This window comes from Panthera tigris, chromosome A3 (genome assembly GCF_018350195.1).
Source record: "Panthera tigris isolate Pti1 chromosome A3, P.tigris_Pti1_mat1.1, whole genome shotgun sequence".
NCBI lineage: Eukaryota > Metazoa > Chordata > Mammalia > Carnivora > Felidae > Panthera > Panthera tigris.
In genome coordinates, this window is record NC_056662.1 from 11,768,624 (window position 1) to 11,794,970 (window position 26,347).

Below are 26,347 nucleotides of genomic sequence, written 5' to 3' on the forward strand. Positions count from 1 at the left end.
CGATTTAAATCATGACTGTCATCACTATTACTTAATATTTTACCCCAAATCGAGTTGCCTTTTCTTTAAACTTAGGCAAATTTTACTTACTTTTATTTTTTAGGCAAATTTTGAAGGGAGACCACTCCTGAGCTACAAACAGAAAAATCTTGTTTTTTTAAGTTTATGTGTTTATTTTGAGAGAAAAGGGGAGAGAGAGAGTGCATGTGAGGGAGGGGCAGAGAGAGAGGGAGAGAGAAGAACCCTAAGCAGGCTCCACACTGCCTGCACAGAGCCCAACACAGGGTTTGTTCTCACGAACCGTGAGATGATGACCTGAGCCGAAATCCCACTGAGCCACCCAGGTGCCCCCAAATCTGCCTTATTTCTTTTTTTTTTTTAATTTTTTACGAGTGTTGACAGTTTATTTTTTTATTTTATTTATTTATTTTTTTAAATTTACATCCAAATTAGTATAGCATTGGTGGTATAGTGGTGAGCATAGCTGCCTTCCAAATTAGTTAGTATACAGTGCAACAATGATTTCAGGAGTAGATTCCTTAGTGCCTCTTACCCATTTAGACCATCCCCCCTCCCACAACCCCTCCAGTAACCCTGTGTTTGTTCTCCATATTCATGAGTTTCTTCTGTTTTGTCCCCCTCCCTGTTTTTAGATTATTTTTGTTTCCCTTCCCTTATGTTCATCTGTTTCGTCTCTTAAAGTCCTCATATGAGTGAAGTCATATGATGTTTGTCTTTCTCTGACTAATTTCACTTAGCATAACACCCTCTAGTTCCATCCACATAGTTGCAAATGGCAAGATTTCATTCTTTTGGGTTGCTGAGTAATATTCCATTGTATATATATACCACATCTTTATCCATTCATCCATCGATGGACATTTGGGCTCTTTCCATCCTTTGGCTATTGTTGATCGTGCTGCTATAAACATGGGGGTGCATGTGTCCCTTCGAAACAGCACACCTGTATCCCTTGGATAAATGCCTAGTAGTGCAATTGCTGGGTCGTAGGGTAGTTCTATTTTTAGTTTTTTGAAGAAACTCCATACTGTTTTCCAGAGTGGCTGCACCAGCTTACATTCCAAAAAACAATCTGCCTTATTTCTAAGAGCACCTTAAAAGTACAGTGGAAACAAGACAGAATCATTAATTCACGCTGACGCTGAGAAGGGAAAGTAGCCATGACCAGAGGCGTTGAAGACAGGCCACGGCCACCCTGAACCGGCCCAGTGAAAGCAGAAATGGGAGGCTCGGCTCCCTCGGGAAGTCACCGTTTTTCAGTGTTGTGTACACACACTTCCTGGCCCTGGTGATGGGGCCCAACTCCTGCTCTGTGTAGACAGGGAAGCTGAGGCTTCCTGAGGTAGTTGAGACCTGAATCTCACAAGAAGGCGGCAGACCTGCAGCCCAGATGCTTTGAATTCCAACTTTCTCCACTTTCTACTGCACCAAATTGGCTCTTGTGGCCAGCCCATTTACCAAAAGATACATCTTGTTAAAAGGCAGGCTCCGCTAACAATTCTAACCAGGTTTTCTTAACCAGGATAATCATTGATCAATGACACTTCCACTCTGAAAGGCCACAGAGGCCTCACAGTCTGTAGACTACACAGGACAAATAAATCCTGTTTGTTAACCAGGTTAATTGAATGCAAGAGGATTATTTTTAGCGATCCATGTGAGCATCTTTTCACCAATAAATAACTTGGCACGTATATGCAGCAGCCCAAGGGGGACCATGTTGACACTTTACTGTTTCTTTTTCCTGTTCCTATGGCAGGCATCCATGCATCTGATCTCTTTCCAGCCAAATATGCCTTGTCTCCCCTCCAGGGATGGGGTTGCCTTGGCAGAGGCAGAGACGTGCTGTAGGTATTTACAAGACTTTCTGTTAGCCTTGTAGCTGCCGCCAGACCCTGGCAGGGGAGCCCCAGACCTGGGCTTCAGTTTGACCGCCTCCAGTTTGGCCTCTTGAGATGAACTTACCACGAGCTTATACACGTGGTCACAGAGACAAAAGGACAGGATTGAAATATTAATAGTGGACTTTTTTTGTGCTTATCATTCTAGGCATTTTACATAAATCCTCATTGCAGCCTATGACTTAGGTTCCACTATCCCCATTTTACAGCTATGCAAATTGAAGCAGAAAGAAATGAAATTACCTTTTAACACAAATGGAAAATGGTACTCAGGATTTGAACACATGCAGTCTGGCTTCGGGACCTGTGCACTTAAGAGTATCAGTCACCTGGAAGGCTCCTTAAACCACCAATTGCTGAAGCCAACCTTGAGAGTTCCGGATGCAGCAGGCCAGTGGAGGTAGGGCCAAGGATTTACAACAGTTTTCCAGGTGAGGCCTGCTGCTGCTGGACTAGGGGCCATGCTTTGGGAACCGCTAGACTACACTATCCTCCCCTCCCCCCATCAGTGCTGAGACTAGCTTGAATGTGCTACATCACTTCCTGTTTTTCCTAAGCATCCCCAGTGAGAATTTCTTCCCTATCCCTTCTCAGCTTGCAAATGCGTTGCCAGTTCTCACCTCCACACTCATACTGGCTGTTTTTCAAACCACAATCAGCCTAATAATGTGTGTTAAATCAACGAACCTTCCCTTCTTAATGTCCTCAAGGAAACCATTTCCCACAACAGTCTCTTCCTCTCCTGGAGCCCTTGTCAGCGTCTCTCAGGCTGCCCACATCATCTAAGATCTTCTGTGAGCCTGGAATGGGGGTGTCGGTCCTACTCTAAGACTTCACAGACTTGATTTTTTTTTTTTTTTTAATTCATTTATTTTAAGAGAGACACACACACACAGAGGGAATCCCAAGCAGGCTCTGCACTGTTAGTTCAGGGCCCAATGCGGGGCTCAGACTCACAAACTGTGAGATCATGACCTGAGCCAAAATCAAGAGTCAAATATTTAACCCACTTGAGCCACTCAGGTGCTCCTTGGCAGGCTCGATTTTTGCCACCAACGTAGACTCATTCACTCAGGCAACAAAGAGTCCCTGAGGGTCTCTTGTGTGCCAGGCCTTCTGCAAGGTTCAGGGAAGAAATATGGGGTCTCTAATGGGCAGTGAGGTAGGTGGGTGGAGGCAGATCCTTTAAAAAGTTATTCAGCTAAATAATGACCCTAAGGAAATCTGCAAGGAGATCTGTCTTCTGTAGCGTGAGGTGAACCAGTCATGCCGTGCCCATGCTCCTCACCCACAGAAACTGTGAGATAATCTACATGTGTTGTTTAAGCCACTAAGTTTGTGGTCATTTGTTATGCAGTGATGGACAATATAATCTCCTTTGTGGGCCATTTCCCTATAATTATTTAAGTTACAAGAGCACATACCCTTTGATTTATGTCTTCTATTTTCAGGACTTTATCCCATAGACCTGAACCATCCAATATTATGGTTATTTAAATGTAAATAAATTAGGGGCTCCTGGGTGACTCAGTGGGTTAAGCGTCCAACTTTGGCTCAGGTCACGATCTCACGGTTCATGGGTTTGAGCCCTGCGTCGGGCTCTGTGCTGACAGCTCAGAGCCTGGATGGAGCCTGCTTCAGATCCTGTGTCTCCCTCTCTCTCCGTCCCTCCCCTGCTTGTGTTCTGTTTCTCTCTCTCTCAAAAACAAATAAACATCAAAATTTTTTTTAATTTAAATAAATTAAAAACAAAACTAAAGATTCATTTCCTCTGTCTCACAAGTCATATTTCTAGAGCTCAATAGCCACCTATAGCTAGTGGCTATGTATTGGATACAGCAGATATGGAACATCTCCATCACCACAGAAAGTTCTGTGGGCAGTGCTGCTATAGACCCACCCCCACATGTGGCACACAAGCAATTTTGAGCTTTACATACTTTAAAGCTATTTAAGGCCTAACTCTTAGAACCCCACCAAATTTTTGGACACCTTGTAAATTCCGGATACGAATCCTTTACCAGATATATGTATTGCAAATATTTTTTCTCAGTCTGTGGCTTGCCTATTTATATTCTTAACTGCGTCTTTTTTACATATATGTCACATTGTAAAACTTATTATGGAGAATTTTAAACATATATAAAAGTAAATTGGAATGATAAATTTACATGTACCTATTGCCCAGCTTTATTAATTATCAACTTATGACAAGTTTTATTTGTTCTATACCCTCCTCAGTTCCTCCCTTCACCCACCACCTGCATTATTTTGAAGCAAATTTAATTGTCTTTTGATGAGCAGAAAATTCTAATTTCAATAAGGTCTTTTCCCCCTGCTTTTGCTGTTAAGGCTTTGTGTCCTAAAAAAAATCCTTATCTGCCCAAAGATAGTCTCCAACATGTTCATTTAGAAGTTTTGTGGGTTTAGCCTTTATATTTAGATCTATGATCTGTCTCAAATTAATTTTTGTATGTGGTGTGACGGGTGGATCCAACATTAGCTTTTCTCGATGGCTATCCAGTTGTTCCAACACCATTTATGGAAAAGTCCACTCTGTGACTCCAATTTTCCCTAAAGAAAAAATTTAAGTAAGATTCACAAATTTTTACCCAAAAGATATATAAACATATGTCCATTAAAAGATTTGTACGAGAGGGGCGCCTGGGTGGCTCAGTTGGTTAAGCGTCCGACTTCGGCTCAGGTCATGATCTCACAGTTCATGAGTTCGAGCCCCACATCAGGCTCTGTGCTGACAGCTCAGAGCCTGGAGCCTGCTTCACATTCTGTGACTCCCTCTCTCTCTGCCCCTTCCCTGCTCGTGCTGTGTCTCTCTCTGTCTCATAAATAAATAAACATTAAAAAAAATTTAAAAAAAAGATTTGTACGAGAATGCTCATAGTAGCTTGTAAGAGAATGTTCAAATAGATCTAACCTGGAAATACCCCAAAAGTAAATCAACATGTGAATGGGTAAAGTTGTGGCATCTTCATACAATAGAATACCAGTCAGTAATAAAATGGAACAAACTATTAACATGTCATACTTATAATGTGGATGAGTCCCCCAAACAGTATGCTGAGAGTAGCCAGACCCCAATGATTATACTTACATGACATTCCAGATTAAACTAATCATGGTGAAAGAAATAAGAACAGTGATTGTCTCTGCGTGTGGACTTAACTGGAAAGGACGTGAAGGAACTTTCTGGGGTTTTGGAAATGTTTTATATTTTATTTTATTTATTTATTTTCAATTATTATTGTTTTTTTTTTTTTTATGTTTATTTTTGCAAGAGACAGAGTGCAAGCAGGGGAGGGGCACAGAGAGAGAGGGAGACACAGAATCCAAAGCAGGCTCCAGACTCCGAGTGGTCAGCACAGAGCCTGCCGTGGGGCTGGAGTTCACAAACTGTGAGATCATGACCTGAGCCAAAGTCGGCTGCTTAACTGACGGAGCCACCCAGGCGCCCTGGAAACGTTCTATATTTTAAAAGAAATGGTGAGTGCATTTGTCAAAACTCAGTGAATTATAACTTGTTAAGATCTGTGCAATTATAACTCAAAATAAAAATTAAAAGACAAAAAACTTAATGCATGTAAAGAATTTACTACAAAGGCTAGCAAATATTAACATTTAATGAGAATTATCTCCTAGTATCAAAAATTTTAAGTTATATACTTCTAAGGAAGAAAAAAAGAAACATGTCTTTTCAGATGATATTTGCACTGCCTATTTGCACTCCAGCATAATTACATTTAAAGTAACATAGCTGGGTGCCTGGGTGGCTCAGTCGGTTGGGTTGCTGACTCTTGATTTCATCTTAGGTCATGATCTCATAGTTGGGTTGGTGAGATCAAGTCCCGCATCCGGCTCTGTGCCGACAGTGTGGAGCCTGCTTGGGATTCTCTCTCTCCCTCTTTCTGCCCCTCCACTGCTTGCACATGAGCATGTGTGCTTTCTCTCTTTCTCTCTCTCTCAAAATAAATAAACATTTTGAAAAAATTAAATACATCTGGGTTCACATTTTTGTGATACGGCCAACTGAGAGTATGTTCTTCAGTTTATTTTGATACTTGCTTTTCTCAACCTTTTTTTTTTTTTAATTTTAACTTGGAGGAAAGGTACAAGAATAATACAATGGTATACACCCTTCCTTCACCCACATTCCTGGATGTTCCTATTTTGCTGTGTTTGTTTTATATTAATATATATATTATATTTATTTATATATATTTGTATATATTTATGTTTGCTGCAAGGAAGCAGCAAAGTCCAATCTAGGCATTCTGGTTCCAGAGTCCAGGCTTGTAGAGGGGCTAAGAGAGACTGAGTGGCTTGTCCAACTCATGGGGCTACTAAATGCAGCACCAGGGACTTGAACCCGGGTCCACTGGCCGCAGAGTCATTTCTATTCCATTGTGCCATATTTCTAGGGGCCTTACGTGCTGATTTCTTATCTACCAAGCACCAAACACCTGGTCTGGAGAGCAAGGGCTGTAACCACCATCCTTCCTGCTCACAGGCTTTCAGTGGTTCCCCGGTGCTCACAGGGGCAAACCCAGACACTTGGCCTGACATTTGAGGTTCTCAGAGACTGGGCTGCCCTTCTATCAACGCATTCTCGGCTTGCCTCGTGCATTCATCTCTCTAACTAGATGAACTAACTTGTTGCTTCTCATCCACCCTTAGTGCAGGGGTCAGACCTGGCACCCAGGGCCACACGTAGCCCAGGGGCATGTTCCTCCGACAAACACAGCATTTCATGTTTTTATGTTTAGTATTAGCACGGGATCATGGTTTCTTCCCCTCCCTCCGAAGTATTATAATTCATCAGTATCGTTACGTATTTTGATGTTCAGATTGTCCCAGATTTGGACAATAGGAACCTAGTCTTATTAATATTCTCTTTCTGGTAAGGAGACTATACATTCCTTGAGGCAGGGGCTGTGTCCATCTTGTTCGTGGTCATGCCCCTGAAATCTTAATATCAAACCCGGCATTCAGTGAAAATTTCCGTCAGAAGCAAATACTGTTGGGACGCCTGGCTGGCTCAGTCAGTAGAGCCTGGGACTCTTGAGCTCAGAGTCATGAGTTCGAGCCCCACTTTGGATGTGGAGCCTTGCTCAAAAAACAAACACGAATACTGTTGAACCTTCTATTTTGTGTGGGGTAGTATATGTATGGGGGATAGTGTTGATATAATTGTGAGAAAAACAGGTATAGTTATGACCTCATGGAGCTTACTTTTTTGGGGGGGGAGATATTAATAAAAATCATGTAATATGTATTTGTAGAATGATTTAAAAAACAAATGATCGATATTTGCATTATTGTCTCCTGTTGACTTTATACATATACACATACCTTTAGAACATATATAATATTGGTTGATGTTTTGTATTCCATTTCCGGGGGATGTCTTTCTTTTTTCATTCCACAAAATGGACTGCAGAGTAAGGTAGGTTTACATTATCTTTTTTAAGCGATACATAGTATTCATTAGGATGGATACTTCATTTCCCTATTGATGGACACTTAGAATGTTTTTGGTTTTTGCTTTTGCAATACAAACAAGGGTGCAACAGGTCTGTGTACTTATGCTTGCTTCTCTGGTAGATTCCAATAAATCAAATTGCTGTGTCATAGGGTTGCTTTCCTTTTTCCTTTTTTGTTCTAAACACATCTGTATCATTGAAATTCATGCATTATTTTTTTGTGATAAAAAAAGTAAAAAATAGAAAGAAGTAGGTAGATTTTTCGTGTTGTTGGCTCTGAGGAAGTAGAGGTGCCTAATCATTGTCACATGTCTATTATATAATCTGCTAATCATTATGTAATGAAATCTGAAAAGGATGCTTCTATCATTGCACATCACCAAGCAGAGAAATCTCAGGCCTTCAACCCTGTCTAAAAGATGAGAAACATGACTCCCTTGGGGAGACCTTGGGTCCTTTCTGATATAAAATGTCACTGCATCTCAATGACCAGGGTTTTCTACTAGTAAAGTCTCCTTAAAAATCTGTTTCCCTTTTGGCTGCCCCAGAACCACAGAGCTGTAAGGGACTTCTTAGCCACCATTGTGCAGTCTTGTAACAGTTTCCAAAGGAAAGTTTTGAGTTGTTGCAAAGGCAGAGAGTTCTGTGGGACAGTTTTTCTCGCCATCACTTTGCAGATAATTAAGAGAGGAGCCTAAACCTGAGCTGATAAAGGTTGAAGTACACAAAGACCTTGAGTGGTGTTCAGATAGCAACAGATGTAGTCATCACTGCTGTTTGAAGAGCGGGTTGCTGGTTCTCCAAATGTTTCCCTGTGTATTTTGTCATTGGCTCCTCTGAGACAAGACCCAGTGGCTTTAGCTGGCGACACTAAGACTGAGAGAGAGAATCCTGCCATCAAGGAACATCTGTTGGGCACATCCAGATCAGACGTGTGCAGAGCTCAGGGGAAACACAGATGAGTAAGGAGCTCCAGGTTTTGTGGGGGTGTCAGGTTTAAAGTCAGTCTGTCTATCTATCTATCTATCTATCTATCTATCTATCTATCTATCTACTTACCTATCTTGGGAAGGAAAGAGGTGAGGGGGAAAAACATTTACACTGAGGGAACAGCATATAGAGGCACGGAGGCCAGAAGGGTAGAAGAGCATGATGGAGGAAGAGAACAGGGCATGGAGTGGGCTCCGAGACTTCAATGAATGTCTGGGGTTAAGTTTGAGAGAGAGAATCATGGTCCAATCGCAACTATGTCTGACAAAGTCTTGGATACGTGTTAGACAATCACTAAGGATTCAGTGGAGTGGTGAACCACAAAAACTGAGTGCTCGGTGAGCTCACGGTCAATATGTTTGGTGGGAGTATAGACAAGTCCAAGCCACACCATGATTGAAGCCAGTGTAGACCATGCTGGCAGTAAGGTGTCTGGTGAAAAGTCGCAAAGCAAGGAGGCAATATGAAAGGCAAGTGAAAAAGCTGAGGCTCGTACAGGCGAGGTAACTTGCCCAAGGTCACGCCCCTAGTAAGTGGCAAAGGCAAAGCTGGGAGCCCCGTTCTTAAAGACAGTCCTCTCAAGGCCTGATTCCATCTCGCGTGATCCTGGCACCTCACTTGCTCTCTTTAAGCCTCGGTATTTGTGTCTGTAAAATGGGGCGAGGACTCCAACTGTCAGCTCCTGCTCAGGCTCAGTCGGGAGAGCTGCTCGCAGATCATCTGGACAAGGGGCGAGTCCGGGAGGCGGAGGCCGGGGATCACTCAGTCCGCGCTCGCAGCTCCTAGCCTCCACCGCCCGGCTCCACACCGGTTCCCATGACAACCCGGCCAGCCACCATCCCGGGGCTGGCGTGCGTCACGTCCGGCTCGTTTGTTTCCGGGGCTAGTCCGAGCCGAGGCGGCGGCCCTGCCAGCCCCAGAGCCGGATTCCGCGACTCCTCCGCTCGTTCTTCTACCTCCCGCTTCTCCCTCCGTCGCCCGCGGCCATCGGCCTCGCTCCGGTACGACGCGCAGCCGCGGCCCAGCCTCCCTTTGGGCCCGCCTCCGAGAGGCGTCACTTCCTGGCCTAGTGTTTCCGGGTCGCCGCTGGTCTCGGGGTACTGGCTTCGGTCCCTTGCAGCCGGCCGGAGCGGCGAGAGCCCAGCGGGGCCCGGCTCCGGCGGCGGCCGCGGCTCCTTCTGGAAACCCTCGGCCGGGGCGTCCTTGGCGGCAGTGCCGGGTGAGTGCGGGGCGGCCGCGAGCGGAAACGGCCTCCGGCGCTTCCCAGGGCAGAGGGGGCGCCCGATTCGGCGGGGCTCGGCCAACCCGAGAGCGGGGTCCCCTCGCGGCCGGCGGGGGCGGCGGGCGGGCCCGCCTTTTCTGCGTCCCGAAGGCCCAGCTTGTCCTCAGGATCCCCACTCCCCCGGAGACTGCCTCGCAGATTCCTGGGACCGGCCATGGGTGGCTCAGGGCAGCTCAGGAGGAACACCCCCTCTTCGGCGACTAACCAAGTAGGAGGCCACCCGACCCCACCGCGAGGCGCTTACCGCGCAGTGGTCCCCAGCCCAGTGTCTGGCAGCCGATCTGGGTTTGTACTTATTGTGTGACCTTGGACAAGTCATTTCATTTTCTGAGCCTCATTTGCCTAATTACTTAAATGGGAGTGAACCTGCCTGCGAGGGCCGTAGTGGGGATGAAATGAGATAATGCTTGTGAAGCACGGTCTCTGGCATACAGCTGGCGTCCAATAAGTGATAGCGGCAGTGAATTCATTCACAAAGCCAGATGGGGCCCGAGTTTGGGACTGGGGTGTTTTTTACAACTGATACGGCCCTCAGAGACTGTAGGAATTACCAGCTTGGGAATAGCAGCCGCCAGCTCCTGTCCCCAGCAGGGAGTGGAAACTGCTTCCTTCAGAGCCTCTCTGAGAGGCAGCTGCCAGTAGGGAAGCCCGTTTTCAGCAGGTTATAGCTGGTGTTATTTTCAGAGGTTTGCAAGACCTCTCTCTGAATCTCTCTGGAATCTGATTGGGGTATGGGGGCCCTCTGGTGTTTCACAGACAGTGCAAGGTGCCTTGGATGTGTCTCAGGAACCTCGGGTTTGGAATGAGTGCAAAAGAGTGGGGTACGGAGGTGGAAGAGGTTGAATGGCTTGCTCTCCTCTTGCTGCTGTTTGGAGGCCGAGGGAACTCTGAGCTGGCTGAAGCTAGACCAGAGATCTGTAAACCTGTGGACTGGGGCAATGATGCGTCCTAAATAGCCTATGTCTGTGCAGGGAGGGGGCTCCTTCAGATGCTGCTTGGGGGATGTTTCTGCTTGAATGGGCCAGCTAAGGTAAAGCCAAGCTAATGCTTTGCTACCCCAAATCATTTCAGTTCCTTTCGGTGGGGTTTGAAACAGATACAGCTTTCCTTTGACATTATTAAAAAAAAAAGAAAATAACCATTAAAAAAATTATCATCGTCATGAAAAAACCACCACCTCCCTGAGTGTATATGTAACATCTTCTCTCTTCATTGAGTTGCTTTTCCAAGGGAGTCCAGATTGTGGGTGCAGGGAGTGCTGACCAGGCCTCTTGGCTCTGGGCACCCGCCTGACGCTGTTAGGGATGTTCACAGTGCCATTTCCCGCCCCCCCCCCCCCACCAGACTGGCACGTCATGGCGCTCCAATCCTTGGGTTGCTTGGAGAAATTAACGGCTTCTGTCATTGCGCTGTCTAGTCTCCTGTAACCACGCTGTTTTTGCAGAGAGCGTGTTTTTTTGTTGTTCTTGCAGAGTGCTGGGAATAAATTGCTGGCTCTGTGCTCAGAAAAGACACCAGCTATGACCAGCTACAATGCAGCCTGTATTCTCAGAAAATGTATTCAGGAGGGATGATGTCAGCTGCTTTACCACTGGCCGGTCTCTGGCCAGCCTCTTCCCTTGGCCCTTGAGCTTACATCTTAAAGAGATTCGCAGCTCTTCCAGCCCCCTTCGGCGTGGGAAGATGGGAATTTTGCTACTATAGCAATTTTTAGAACTCAAGTCTGCTTGCCCTGCCATGGGATGTTCTAACTTAGCCTAGCCCTTTCAAATAGAGCTGTCCGGCAGGTGCAGCCCAGAAGCAGCATAGAGCTTGAGTCAGGGTTTGGGCATCGGACCTTGGTGCGGACCTCAGATTCTACTTCTTCCTTCCCTGTGATTCAGGACAAGTGATTTGGCCTCGCTGAGCCTCAGTTTCCTCTTTAACCTTGGGGCTGTCCTGTGGCTTTCACTGATTTTCATTGAGCACTCAGCAGAGGGCCCTCATGTACTGATCCCTTAGTGAATGGTAGATTGTAGCAATAAATGAGTGGGGGAAACGGGGAAAAAACCCAGGCCTCAGGGCCTGCCAACCCAAGTTCAAATTCCAGCTCGGACCCTTGGGAGCTCTGTTGGGCTGGTTGTTTCGTGGCTGACCTTTGGCTTCCTCCTAGAGCTGGTATGAGGATTAAATGGGATGATGCAGAAGACCCAGGACCTCGGTGACGATTCGTTCCCGTCTCCCTTTCTTTAATTACCTCTTAGCGTTCATTTTCTTTCACCTTTTCCTCACCTACCTAGGTTGACTCAAGATTCATCATAGATGGGTTTCCCATCCTTGACTTGAGGATTTGGAACACCAACACCGATTGGGCTATTTGGATCCCTTTTCCTTGTCTATTGTGTGCCAGCAACAAACACGGGTGTGGACTGTGATGTGATTACAGAGCAGCAGACACTGAGCTTGAGAGTGGCTGACTTTGTAAAAAAAAAAAAAAAAAAAAAAATCAGCCTCTATATAGGCTCAGCGCTGACTTCGTCAGAGAAAAATCACAGCCGCGTTTAGGAGGCTTCATGTCCCTTTGTTTACATTTTTCTCAGACGTACCAAAAAATAGTCCCTGGGACCAAAGGCAGGATGGAAGTTTCTCTTGTAGATACAAAATAGGAAATACATACCGGTTTTTACTGGTAAGGACAGTGAGGTCTTCTCTCGGCTTGCGATACATACATTGATAGTGACCTCTTGTAAGTAGGATCGAGGGCAGGGCTGTGGCTTCCCAACTGCAGCTCCCTCCCCCCCGATTATCCCCCCACTGCACCCATCCGAGGGCCTGGCATGAGATAGGTGCTGCATAAATACTTGTTGAGCCCAGGAGTCCTGGAGGTATGGGAGGAACACGGGTGCCTCAAAAGGTCAGGCTTGGAATCTTGGGTCCAGTAGCTCTGGCTGCTTAACAGCATGTCCTGTCATGGAGCTGACCTCCCTGGAATCTTGGGAGAGCTCAATGAGAAGCTGAAGGCATGGCATCACGAACGCCTCATTCATTTCTCCTGTTTTATCAAACACCTACTGTGTGCGAAGCTGTGTTCCAGGCACTGTGGTGAATGAAACAGATGTGGTCCTTGCCTTTGTGAAGCATGCTGGGTTACGGTGGGGGTACCAAGAGGGGAGGTTAGTAAATGAATAACGACACTTTCAGCTGGTGATTACCCCAGGATAATGGGGTAATGAGGGACTGGGAAAGTGGGAGTCCCTGAGCTGGGGTTGTCAGCGAGGCCTCTGAGGGGTGACATTGGAGCTGAGGCCCGAAAAACGAATGTGAGCCAGCTACGGGAAGAATCGGGAAGAACATGCAGAAGGAACGACGCGGGCAAAGGTCCTGAGACAGAAGTGAGCTTTGCGTGTTTGAGGAACAACAGAAAGGTTTGTGTGGGTGGAACTTGGAAGGGGAGGACAGCTATGAGAGATGAGCAGGGGTAGACCATGAGAAGCCTTTGGCCTTGGTCAGGAGGTAGAATTTTATCCTAATGGATTTTCATGTGCCTCCTGTGCTCCTTGGGTGTATGTGTTGAAGCACGGGGCTCCCTTGGGAGGGCAGTGGTTGGGAGAAAGTGGCCTCTCTGTCCCCACTTCTCCTGCACCTCTCACCCCTCACTTCCTGGTTAAGATCCTTGGAGTCTCCCCAAAACTGTGAAGAAGCCAGGTGAGTGGCTCATTGAGAGTGGATGATTTTATTGACGTCATGATCGTTGCCAGGTTTGTGGGCCCTTAGCACTTCCTGAGCTGAACTCAGATCTGAAGGACTGCTGGGCCTGTCCCTTCTCACTGTAGCTTCCTTCTCAGTCCCATGTGGTCTCCACAGCCAGCAGGAGCCCCCTCCACTTAGCTAGCAGGTGTTTCTGAAGCACGTACCCTGCCCGCCTCTGGTTCTGTGCTTAGTTACCTTACTGAGTAATTCAGTCAGGGTCCTTGCACCCGTGGAGCTTGTGGTCAGGATGGGCGACTGTGAAAATGCACATCCCCCACCTGGCTGGAGATATTTGCCCACGCTCACCTTACCTTCTTGAAAATGCTTGGCATTTTAGGGGTGCCTGGGTGGCTCAGTCGGTTAGGTGTCCGACTTTGGCTCAGGTCATGATGTCACTGTTCACGAGTTCGAGCCCTGTGTCAGGCCCTGTGTTGACAGCTCAGAACCTGGAGCCTGCTTCAGATTCTGTGTCTCCTTCTCTCTGCCCCTCCCCTGCTTTTGCTCTGTCTCTCTCTCAAGAAAAAAAATAAAAGAAAACGCCTGGCATTTTGGCAGGGGTATAGCACCTTCAGATACCAGGAATAGCTGTTCATGTTTTTCAAGGGCGTATTTCGAGCCAGCCCTCTCTGAAGACCTTTATATCCTGATCATCATCCTTACACCGACTCTGAACTCTAGGTACTATGATCAACCCCCACTGTCAGATGAGAAAACAAGCCCAGAGAGGCTGAGCAATTTATCTGACTGGCCCAGAGAAGCAGACCGAGGATTCACACTTAGGCAGTCAGGCTTCTGGATCTGTTCATAGATCAGATCTGTGCTGTGCTGCCTCCTGTGGCCCCGGCAGTACCCTCGATGAATGCAGGTTTGCTCCCAGCATTGTGGCACCGACCATGCTGGTTACTCTGTGTGTGTTCTAACCAGTGGCCCCGCAGACAGCAAGTGTTCAAATTCGGGCGCCTGAGTGGCCCAGCAGTTGAGTCAGTTAACTTGATTTTGGCTCAGGTCATGAGCTTACGGTTCATGAATTCGAGCCTCGAGTCAGAGCATGCTTGGGATTCTCTAACCGCCCCCCCCCCCCCCCCCCCCCGCCTCATGCCCGTGTGCACTCATTTTTTCTCTCTTAAAATAAATAAATTTAAAAAAAAAAGTACAAATTTGGTGTGCCCCAACTCAGAATGTTCTGTCCTGTCCATTGGAACTGTAAACCTCTCCTAAGTATAGGGGAATAAGCTATAGGTATTGGAGAACTGTAAACCTTTCCTAAGGTATCAGGCTGTCGGAGATCCTCCAGGGGGCATCAGCCAGTGTGGTCTTTCTTTAAAGTTGCAGATGTGATCACGGCCCTCCCTGCCTTGCTTTGAGCTCTTCTGGGGCTTCACATGCCTCTTGGAATAAAATACACAGTTCTTCACACGCTCTGCTCTCTGAGCCTCAAGGCACAGGATCCTGCCCTGCTGGTGCCTGCGGCTTCATCTCTGGTCACTCCCTTCCCTCCCCCTGGCCGCTTCAGCCATCCTGGCCTTCTTTGTGTTCGCCAAGCTCCTTCCTGCCTCAGGAAAGCAGGGAGTGGTGGGTAAGGGCGTCGACCTTGGAGCCCAGCTGCCAGGGCTCTCATCTCAGCCCTGCCTCTTCGTGGTTCTGTAACTTTGGGCACGTTCTTTACATTTCTCTGCCTTGGCTTTTGCACCTGTAAAACGGGGATCAGAGTAGTAGTGCCCGTGTCTCCTAGGGTGGTTTAAGAAGACGAAGGGCATTAGTGTGCATGAGTGAGTGCCTGGCAGCATTAGCTCAGGGCCTTCCTCCCTAGGGACGCCTCTGATGTTACAGTCCCCTCCCACTCTTGGCCTGGCAAACTCCTCATCCTTCAAGTCTAACCTTCATTGCCTGGGGTGGGGGTAGGGAGATACCTATTTATTTATTTAAATTCAAGTTAGTTAACATACAGTGTAGGAGTAGAACCCAGTTAGTGATTCCTCACTTACACATGACACCCAGTGCTCGTCCCAACAAGTGCCCTCCTTAATGCCCATCCCCCATTTAGCCCATCCCCCCACCCACCTCCTCTCCAGCAACCCTCAGTTTGTTCTCTGTATTGAAGAGTCTCTTATGGTTTGCCTCCCTGTTTTTATTTTTCCTTCCCTTCCCCTGTGTTCATCTGTTTTGGTTCTTAAATTCCACATATGAGTGAAATCATAGGATATTTGTCTTTCTCTGACTTATTTCACTTAGCATAATACGCCCTGGTTCCAGGGGGTGGGGGGGATTTTTTAAACTTTCTCCTCCTCCCTACAAAACCAGGTTGGGTGCTCCTAATCACATTCTTCATTTATGAGTTCAGCAAAGTCAAGGACCTACCTGTCTTGTTTCTACCACAGCTTTGCAACATAGTACGTGTTCAGTTAAATGTGCTGCATGGATGCGCAGAGAGGGGCCCGGGGCTGGTGGTGCCCAGTTGTAGCTCAGGCCAGTTCTGACTTGCGTTTTGCCTCGGCAGCCACAAGCTGGTACGTGGACCCGTTCGAGGAATGATGTGCTTCTTGTTCTTCCCCTTCCAGCGCATGCCCCTAGTCCAGGTGGGCAGCATGTCAGTGCTTTTGGCGATGTCACTGCCTCGAACCCAGAAGCCATGGAGGAGATAAGGTAGCCCCCCCGTCCCTGGATCGGATGGGGAAGCCCAGTTCAATGGATACAAAATACAAGGATGATTTATTTCGGAAGTACGTGCAGTTCCACGAGGGCAAAGTGGATGCCACCCCCAGCAAGCAGCGGCCTGGCAACGATGAGTACCTGCGGGTCGCAGCCTCGACCCTGCTCAGCCTGCACAAGGTGGATCCCTTTTATCGATTCCGGCTGATCCAGTTCTATGAGGTGGTGGAGAGCTCCCTGCGCTCGCTGAGCTCCTCCAGCCTGCGGGCTTTGGCCTGCGCCTTCAGTGTGCTGGAAACGGTCGGTGTCAACCTCTTCCTCTACCCGTGGAAGAAGGAATTCAGAAGCATCAAGGTAAGGTCTGGGGAGGGGCCATGCACACCGGTCTCCCTTCTTGCCCCTCCCAGTCCGACCTGAGAGGGCTTGTGCCAGTTACATCCCTCCTCTGCCTGCAGACCCGTCCGGGTATCTTGCCCACCGCCTTTGGTCCAACAACTAGAAGTACCCCCTTCTGTTCCCCACCTTGCCGGTCTGACCAGTGTCCTCTCTTTACTGAGTCCCTGCCCCTGGCAACTCCCGTCTGAAGCTGTGAAGTTGGAAAGGCAGGCAGCACCCTGGTGACGCGGGGCCTCGAAGCCCAGGGCAAAGGGCTTGAATTTGCCCTAAGTAGGCCGAGAGGCAAGGCAGACCCGGATCGGGTTTACATTTGGAAAGCATTCTGTTGTATGGGAAGGAGACCAGTGGGGCGGTGAGACCAGTTAGGAGGCTGCTGCAGACGCCGGGGTCCCCTGAGAGGCGGTTCGCACTAAGTGGGAACAGACAGGAGAGTGGAGGATGGATTTAAGAGAGCGAGAGAATTCTGAATCGTTCCGAAGGCAGCGATGGCTCAGGAGAGTTGCCACAAAGCCAGGCTTTTGTTCTTCAGAACTCCGCAGAAATCCAGAAAGGAATATTCTTCCTGCTCATTGGGCTTCCGCCTCGGCTCTGGTCCCCTCTCTTCACCGCCTTTGCCCTGTTTCCTCAAATGGTGCAGAGCCGCGGAAGCCCGAACAGGGAGCTGGTGGCTTTGTGCCCTCCCGCTCCAGGCGGTGCCCGTGCAGCTCCCGTCGCCCCGTGTGCCCGGCTGGCCTCTGTCTGCTACAGGGCGGGGAGGAGGGGGGGGGACTGCTGAGATCTTTCCCTCCTCTCTCCTCCCCCTGCTCACACACGGGTGTGCTCAGACCACGTGTGCCTCAGAGAGCAAATCCCGCCTCTCTTTTTCTGCCCCCTTCCTTCTCCTAGACCTACACGGGCCCCTTCGTTTATTACGTCAAGTCGTCGTTGCTGGAAGAGGACATCCGAGCCATCCTGCATTACATGGGCTACGTGCCCGAGTTAGGGACTGCGTACAAACTCAAAGAGCTTGTGGAGACCCTCCAGGTGAAGATGGTCTCCTTTGAGCTCTTTCTGGCCAAGGTGGAGTGTGAGCAGATGCTGGAAATCCACTCACAAGTCAAGGACAAGGGCTACTCCGAGCTGGACGTGGTGAGCGAGCGCAAGAGCAGCGCGGAGGACGTGCGGGGCTGCTCGGAGGCCCTGCGGCGCCGGGCTGAGGGCCGGGAGCACCTGACGGCCTCCATGGCCCGCGTGGCGCTGCAGAAGTCAGCCAGCGAGCGGGCGGCCAAGGACTACTACAAGCCACGGGTGACCAAGCCCTCGAGGTCGGTGGACGCCTATGACAGCTACTGGGAGAGCCGGAAGCCGCCCCTGAAGGCCTCGCTGAGCCTGCGGAAGGAGCCGGTGGCCGCAGACGTGGGCGATGGCCTCAAGGACGAGATCGTCCGCCCGTCCCCCTCGCTCCTGGCCGTGTCCAGCTCCGCCCGCGGAAGCCCGGACGACCTGCCGCCCCCCTCGCCGAACAACGGTCTGGGCCCGCTGCGTGGCACGTACTTCTCCGCTCAGGACGACGTGGATCTGTACACGGACTCGGAGCCGAGGGCCGCGTCCCGGAGGCAGGACGCCCTGCGGCCGGACGTGTGGCTGCTCAGAAATGATGCCCACGCCCCCTACCACAAGCGCTCGCCCCCTGCCAAAGAGTCCGCCCTGTCCAAGTGCCAAAACTGCGGTCTGTCCTGCAGCTCCTCCCTCTGCCAGCGCTGCGACGGCCTGCTTGCCGGTCCCCCGGCCCCCAGGCCCGGCGCCTTCCCCGGCAAGGCCTCTGCCCACGACAGCCTGGCCCACGGGTCGTCTCTGCGGGACAAGTACGCGGGCCAGACTCAGGGCCTCGACCGGCTGCCGCACCTCCACCCGAAACCCAAGCCCTCGGCCCCAGCCACCTCCCGCTGTGGCTTCTGTAACCGCCCGGGTGCGGCCAACACCTGCACCCAGTGTTCAAAAGTCTCCTGCGACACCTGCCTCGGCGCCTACCATTATGACCCCTGCTGCAAAAAGAGCGAGCTGCACAAGTTCATGCCCAACAACCAGCTGAACTACAAGTCCACCCAGCTCTCCCATCTCGTGTACAGATAGACTCGACCTTGCACCCCCCCTGCTCCAAGGGCTACACCACCGACTTTCTGGGTTCCCCCAGGGAAGAAGTGTTCACGCATTGATCTCGGAAGCAGAGGCCTGCCTTTGACCGTGTAGGTGTCAGGGGATCGTGGGGTCGCCCGCACCACGTGCGCGTTCACCTGGCGACCCAGGTATTTCCTTTGATGGCTGCTTTGTCACCTGACAAGGGAGAGGGTGGCACTTCCGTTCACATTCATTTTTGCTAATCTCTCCACTCCCTATTCCATTGTTTGTTTTTGAAGAAGATTTCTGTCTCGGAGACTCTTGCCACCCCCACCCCTCCCACTGCAAAGCCAACTCGGACTGGGAAGGGCCCTCCAGGTCCCCTCCAAACGCCCACCTGGAGCGCCGAGCTAGAGGCCTGTTGGCTTGTGAAATGAGCCCTCCTGCCACACCGGGCCTCTTCCAGTGGCTCATCCCTTGGCCACCCCCTTCCCGGACACAAGGATCCCCTCCTGGACTCCCCGCCCCTGACTTCCACCCGTCTGGGTTTCAAAGGTGGACTGAGTCCGGTATTCACCGAACGGCATCCTGTTGCCACCACAGCTCAGTTCAGCCCGTGGCGTTTGTGCACTTTGCTCCGACGCACTGAAGCGTGGACCTTCCACGGCAGGATGGACTTCTCCCCCTTTCTGTTGTTTGCACATGCCCCTCTTACTGTACTGTAAATAGATATTTTTGAGATTTATTTTTAAATAAATATTCAACTTGCCGTGTGTTTCACAGTGGTTAAAACATTGATCATGTAGCTATTTATACAAATGGCCTGGGTTCTTTAGTCTTCCAAGGGAGGGTCTCCTCCCCTTCTGTGTTGTGTCCTACACACACCACAGCCCAAGGGTAGAGCAGAGAGTGTGGGGGCAGAGGAGGAACAGACGATGTCCCAGAATTGGTGGCGAGCCACTGTCTTCCCTCCAATAAATCTCTATATACCTACCTCCAGCATACACTTAGGGGGCTAGTGCGGGCCGGGAGTTCTGTGCACCTGCGGACTGTGATACCCTAGTGACCCTTCAGGAACCTCACCCTGCGGACCTACAGCCCGGTCTTTGCCATTTGCTGCGTGTGAACCTGCACTCCGAACTTCCTGAGTCTCGTTTGAGCAGGAACGTCATTTGGGATCTCCCCGCCCCTCCATCTCAGCCTTCTTCGCCTCTTTCCAGGACTCCTCTGCCACGTCGGTGATCTTTTTGCACTAAAAGTGGGCCCGAGTCAGCGTGTGCCCATCAGACGGACGTCTCCTGAGATGCTCAGCTGAGCCTAAGCGCTTCCAAACCTGAAGGCCCCTTAAACTCCTCATGTGAATGACCCCTGGATGTTGCTTTTGGGGTGCAGAGCAGGAGTGGGGCAGGAGTTTGAAACTAAAAACCGCTTCCTTGTGAACTAACGTATTTTAGCCATACGTGTTTGTGATGTACAGAATATAGGAATTTACGTGCAGTGGGTTTTCTGGTAGAAAGGAGGTGTTCGGCTCTCGAACACATTGAGCTCTGGCTGAATCCTGAGGCCACTGTGAATTTGCTGATGTTCTTCCAGTGCAGTGGAGTGATTTTAAGGTTTTCCAAATCTTCTGTGGCTCTTTTTTATATATCTAGTACAGCACATGTAGATACTCAATGTGTATATACAGCTGAGTTTCAACACCTTTATTACTGAGACCAGCCCGTTCTGGGGTCATCATCTTTGATGTTCTTCCTTCCCACGTTTCGGAAGTGTCGATGCCTGTTTTACTCCTGAAAGCTCTAGTTTTCTAGTTTTCCGTTCCCAGATCGCTCCAGCACTACAGGAACTTTTAAGCGACTGTGAGGCCAGGTAGCTTCTACGGTGGGCAGGAGCAGGAGTGCCCACCTCGTCCTGGGAGAGAAAGTCCGGCACACGTGTCATCATGGAGATACCGTGTTTATAGACTGGAATAGGAGATCTCTGACCGTGTCCTTGGCGTGTACCTTACTGTATGAGGTTGCTGTGATTGAGATGGGTAAATACATGCTAATTTAAAAAGACAGATGTTTTGCGATTGCTTTCTATCAAGAGTTGAAATGTTGAGAGATGACTCAAAAAAAGAATAAAGTGTCTTCCATTATTAAACAAAGTGTTTGGAGTTTTATGTCCCTCCCTCCCTGCTGCTTTTGAAGTTTGGGCTGCTTGGATTGTTTGTTTGTTTTGCTCAAGCTGTATCCTCTGATGACAGGACTCTCATTTTCTCTTCCACAAAACTGATAACTTGATGAGAGCCCCGCTTTCGAGTGCTTACTCTGTGAGCCGGGTACTTTGCATGCTGACCCTTCACATGCGTGATTCCACAGAACAGTCTCCGTCATCCTGTAAACTAGGTAGTGTTACGATCCCCACCTGTAAGGTGGGGAAACTGAGGTGTGCAAAGTTCAGCCATGTTTCTTAGGAGTGGGACTACATACTCCAGGAGAAATGATTGTTGGTGGTGACTGACAGGCATTAAATAACATCGAAGGACATTATGAAAAAAATTAATTACGTTTTTCTTTCAATCCGTTTAAATGCCTTAAGGAGAAAGTCCATTTAACGCTAGCTTGTCTTTACCAAAGAGGAAGCAGGTGTTAGGCTCGGAGCCTTAGGCAGAGTCTTAGCTAGGTGTTCCGTTACCTTCTGTCTGGAGCAGGCCGTATTGCTTTTCCATCTATAGCAATGACAAGAGATCACTTTAAAAATCAACGTAAGTGTTTTTCAAAAGGAGGGTTTGCAAGATACGTGGCAAAAATCTTGAGGGTGGCATAAGAGCAGCTGTGATTTGGGACATCCTGGCTTTTAAAAACTTTTTTTTAATGTTTGTTTATTTTTGAGGGGGGGAGGGGCAGAGAGAGGGGGAGACACAGAATCCAAAGCAGGTTCCAGGCTCTGAGCTGTCAGCACAGAGCCCGACGCGGGGCTCGAACCCACGAACCGTGAGATCATGACCTGAGACGAAGTTGGACACTTAACCGACTGAGCCACCCAGGCGCCCTGGGACATCCTGGCTTTTGGTAGCAGCAGGGTCTCTGCATGATGGTGACCACTGCTGGGTTGGCCCCTACAAGGCATCTCAGCAGTCAGAGAATAGCAGGTTTCTCCATTTCGTGCGCCGGTGAACAAATAATCCAGGCCTCGGGCCAGACCGAGGCCCAAGAGCTGGGTTGGGTTTGAGCTGCAGCCCAGGAAATGGCACCGCCAGGAAGAGCGGCTTCCTAGAGATGCGCACCTAGCCTGGGAGAGCCGAGGAAGCCAGACACTCGCTGCTGCACCCGGAGCAGAGTGGTGGCTTCAGAGCCGATTGCTTAATCTGTGTATGTAAACGACAAGCATGTTTAACATCATCGTGCCCGCCAGCTGCCCAGTAGCTCTGCTGCCCGCTTCGAGCACCGATCTGTGGCACCCCGCCCGTCCGATTACCAGTCTCAGAGAGAGAGAGAGAGAAGAGCTGTGGCAGACACTTTGAGTTGAACCCCCGTCTCCTCTCACCCTTTCTCCTTTGGTAATAGAAGCCCTGATTTTTAGACACATGGCCATCCAGAGTAAAGACTGCCTTCCCCAGCCGCTCCTGCAGCCAGGCGTGGTCATGTGGCCGCGTCTGGGCAGTGGGACGGAGAAGTGGTTCGTGTGGCTTCTCAGACATGTCTTTGAAGGATCTTTTCTTCTTCCCACCCGAGCCTCCTTCCTGGCTGGAATGGAGCGGCCCAGGGAGACTCTGAGGCGGAAGCCAAGTGATGAGGGAGGGGCGGTTGGGAGCGGCTGGGTCCCTGATGCTTAAGAAGCCGCCATCATAGCCAGCCTGCCCTGCCTACCTCCAGAGTTTTTATGTGAGAGAGGAATGAGCCATTATCTTGCTTAAATGCCACCCCCCTCCCCCAGCCCATATTCTCATTTAAGAAGCCATCTTATTTACAAAAGAGGTACAAATGAACCCAGCTTCCATGATTTAACAGCTACCGACTTGTGGCCAACCTGGTTTCCTTTTTACCTGTCCGTCCACTTCCCTCCTAAATTCCTTTGAAGGAAATTCCAGACATCTGCTTCAGTGGAATATTTCAGTATGTGTCTCTAAAAGACAAGGGACTTTTAAAACACCATACCATTATCACATCTAAATTTTTATAATTCTTTAATAGCGATAGATAGGCAGTCAATGTTCCGATGTCCAGTTGTATAAATTCATATTAAAAAAATTGTTTTTTAACGTTTATTCATCTTTGAGAGACAGAGAGAGACAGAGCATGAGCGGGGAAGGGGCAGAGAGAGGGAGACCCAGAATCCGAAGCAGGCTCCAGGCTCCGAGCTGTCAGCACAGAGCCGGATGCGGGGCTCGAACCCACGAACCGTGAGATCATGACCTGAGCCGAAGTTGGACGCTCGACCGACTGAGCCACCCAGGTGCCCCTAAATTCATATTTTAAAAAGTTTGTATCAGGGCTCAAATAAGGTCTCCACATTGCATTTCGTGGATAGACCTTTAAATCACCGTTACCCTCAAAGCTGTTCGTGTAGAGTATAGGGACCCTATCTTTCTCTTTTTTTTTCCTTGAAATGTTTTTGTCAAGCTGGATTTTTAGTCCTTTAGAGTTCGTTAGAGTCTGCACTTTGCCGACTGCAGCTCCCACTGTTGTTTAACGTGTTCCTCTGTTCTCTCCATCTCCGGAGCAGTTGGCTCTTTTTTTTCTCTCTTCCTTACTGTTTATTTGCTGCACATTGCACAAAAGTAGAAAAATAAACATTTCTTATGGCTATGGAGCGGGGCTGCAGGTCCATAAATAAGGGATTGAAAGGAAATAACTTAAGGAAGGATGAGGCCTGGTGCATATAGAAGGTCTGGGTCCCGGACGGGCTGGGGTCGGGTCCAGGTTTTCAGACGCACGGGTCTCCACTGGTGACACACTTCAGGTCCCGTGTGAGGAGGCGGAAGAGGTTGAACGTGACGGAGGCCTCGAGGCACCCCTGGGACTCCTCTGGGGCCCTCTGGAGCCGGTGCAGCCAGTGGTGCAGGCGGCCGCGGGGTCTGGGTCCCGCCGTGGGCTGAGCCCGGACACAGGCCTGGAGCTCGGAGTGGATGTGGCGCAGCACACGAAGGGGCTGGTCCAGGATGACGCCCAGGGATGAGTCAGTCACGTTCCCCAGGACCTTCAGCGTCAAGTCTAGTTCAGCCTCCAAGGCCGCAGGGCGCTCCCAGGCCTGCAGTCGAGTCAGGTCCCTGGTCCTGGGGAAGAGGCGAGAGCCACAGCTCCAGCTCTTCGGCGGGAGTGACTCTTCTAAGGCGTCCCTGGCCTTCTTGAAGGCTTCTAGCTCCCTCGGCGACAGAGGTGGGAACTTGCCCACGTGGCAGCCCCTCCTGGTTGGGGGGGGCCTGGAAGTGGGGACAGGGCCCGCGCTGGTCAAGCCCAGCCCCACGGTCACCAGCACCACAACCCAAGCTGGAGCCATGGCCCGATCTCGACTGCTTCCCCGGCCGCATGGCTCCGCTTTTAGCCAGGCTCGCTGGGCAATCCCAGCTGATGTATGTAAAGTGAAAAGGCAAGTGGAAATTGGAATCTCCACTGGGCCTGAAAAGGCCTGAGTAGGCGGAGCCAGGCGCTGAAGCAGGTGAGCACGTGGGCGTGGGCTAGGCTGCCTGAGCCGCAGAGAAAGGGCATCCGACGGGTCCCTTCCCTGGACTTGTGCCGAGAAGGAAAGAGAAACTGAAATTCCCTCATAGGAGAACGCCTTGTTTCTGAGAAGTCCAGGGTCTGGACAGTCGCGTTTAGGACTCTCTGGGGCAGCCTTCAGCTGACTGTGGGGAGCCCCTTACCGAGGCCGAGGCAGGTGCCGGGGCGAGGGGTGTGGGCCAGGGTGCCTGAGCGGCAGAGGCGGCTTCCCTTCGAAGCGCAGTCTTCGTTGGCTGTGGTCCCATTCATGTACTTTTGCTTCTGTTACCCGTGCTTTTGGTGTCACATCCAGGAAATCGTTGCCAGATTCACTGTCACGAAACTTTTCGCTGCGTTTTCTTCTAGGAGTTTTATAGTTTTAGATCTTACATTTAGGCCTTTAATCCATTTGGAGTTAAGTTTTATATGTGGCGTAAGGTAAGGTCTAACTTCAGTCTTTTGCGTTTGGATCTCCAGTTTCCCCACCACCATCTGTGGAGACTGTCCTTGCCCTATTGTATGTTCTTGGTACCCTTGTTGAAGCTCATTTGATCATATATGCGAGGGTTTATTGGGCTCTATTCTGTTCCATTGGTCTTTAAGTCTATCTTTATGCCAGTACTACAGTTTTTTTTTTTTTAATTTTTTTCAGTGTTTATTTATTTTTGAGAGACAGAGACAGAGTGGGAACGGGGGAGGGGCAGAGAGAGAAGGAGACACAGAATCCGAAGCAGGATCCAGGCTCTGAGCTGTCAGCACCAAGCCGGACGCGGGTCTTGAACTCACGAACCATGAGATCATGACCTGAGCCGAGGTCGGACACTTAACCGAACTGAGCCACCCAGGCGCCCCCCAGTACTACAGTATTTTGATTACTGTAGCTTTGTATATAATATGTTTTGAAATCAGGAAGACTGTTTCAACTATTCAGGGTACCCCCTTGAGATCCAGTATAAATTTTTTTTTTTTTTGCCTTTTTAAATTGTGGGAAAAAAAGCAAAAGAAGAACAATATTTCATGACATGTGGAAATTACATGAAGTTCAAGTTTCAATGTCCATAAATAAAGCTTTGTTGGAACCTAGCCATGCTCATATCTGTGGCTGCTTTCAGGTTACAGCAGCAGAGTTGAACAGTTGTGTGGCCCTCAAAGCTGGAAATATTTATTATCAGTCCCTTTATAGAAAATGTTCCCTGACCTATGGTCTGAAAGTCCAAGAAGGCCAGTGGTCCCTGACCCAGCTGCTACTCTGGGAGAATCACGGACGATCTGGTTGGTGCATGATGGCGCCACTCTCTACTTTCTTCTCCAGCTCACAATACAGATAAGTAATATTTCATTTTCTTCCAACATCTTCATATCAGCTCTGTGGTCATACTGTGACAAGCCTGTGACAAGTTGTGAAAAGCAATTTCTCAGGGAAGAGGAGGAGTTCCCCTCCCCCACCAGCTTTTTCTTTTTAAATTTTATTATTTTTTAAAATTTACATCCAAGTTAGTTAGCATCTAGTGCAACAATGATTTCAGGAGTAGATTCCTTAGTGCCCCTCACCCATTTAGCCCATCCCCCCTCCCACAACCCCTCCAGTAACCCTCTGTTTGTTCTCCATATTTAAGAGTCTCATGTTTTGTTCCCCTCCGTTTTTATATTATTTTTGCTTCCCTTCCCTTATGTTCATCTGTTCTGTGTCTTAAAGTCCTCGTATGAGTGAAGTCATAGGATATTTGTCTTTCTCTAATTTCACTTAGCATAATACCCTCTAGTTCCATCCATGTAGTTGCAAAAGATTTCATTCTTTTTTACTGCTGAGTAATACTCCATTGTGTATGTGTGTGTGTGTGTGTGTGTGTGTGTGTGTGTGTGTGTATGTGTATATATACATCTTTATCCATTCATCCATCGATGGCCATTTGTGCTCTTTCCATAATTTGGTTATTGCTGAAAGTGCTGCTATAAACATTGGGGTGCATGTTCGAAACAGCACACCTGTATCCCTTGGATAAATGCCTAGTAGTGCAATTGCTGGGTCGTAGGGTAGTTCTATTTTTAGTTTTTTGAGAACCTCCACACTGTTTTCCAGAGTGGCTGCACCAGCTTGCA

The 26,347-nt window shown here is 49.2% G+C and overlaps 2 protein-coding genes across 5 annotated transcripts; one reads left to right on the plus strand and one right to left on the minus strand.

Annotated features, from left to right (window-relative positions):
• Window positions 1-9,475: 9,475 nt before the first annotated feature.
• On the plus strand, window positions 9,476-19,332 carry SPATA2 (spermatogenesis associated 2). 4 transcript variants are annotated; one of them, XM_042980178.1, is made up of 4 exons: window positions 9,476-9,629; window positions 11,972-13,096; window positions 15,980-16,424; window positions 17,352-19,332. In XM_042980178.1, the coding sequence occupies exons 3-4, from the start codon at window positions 16,089-16,091 to the stop codon at window positions 18,576-18,578; spliced, it is 1,563 nt and encodes a 520-aa protein (XP_042836112.1). In that variant the 5' UTR covers window positions 9,476-9,629; window positions 11,972-13,096; window positions 15,980-16,088; the 3' UTR covers window positions 18,579-19,332. The 4 variants fall into 4 exon arrangements, with proteins under 4 accessions (XP_042836112.1, XP_042836111.1, XP_042836113.1 ...); XM_042980177.1 differs by lacking the exon at window positions 11,972-13,096; XM_042980180.1 differs by lacking the exons at window positions 9,476-9,629; window positions 11,972-13,096 and having other exon boundaries at window positions 16,000-16,064; window positions 16,143-16,424.
• A 3,939-nt stretch (window positions 19,333-23,271) lies between these two features.
• Window positions 23,272-24,510, minus strand: LOC102968245 (interferon lambda-1-like). Its single transcript, XM_042979699.1, has one exon. The coding sequence runs from the start codon at window positions 24,045-24,047 to the stop codon at window positions 23,475-23,477; it is 573 nt and encodes a 190-aa protein (XP_042835633.1). The 5' UTR covers window positions 24,048-24,510; the 3' UTR covers window positions 23,272-23,474.
• Between the last annotated feature and the right edge of the window lie 1,837 nt (window positions 24,511-26,347).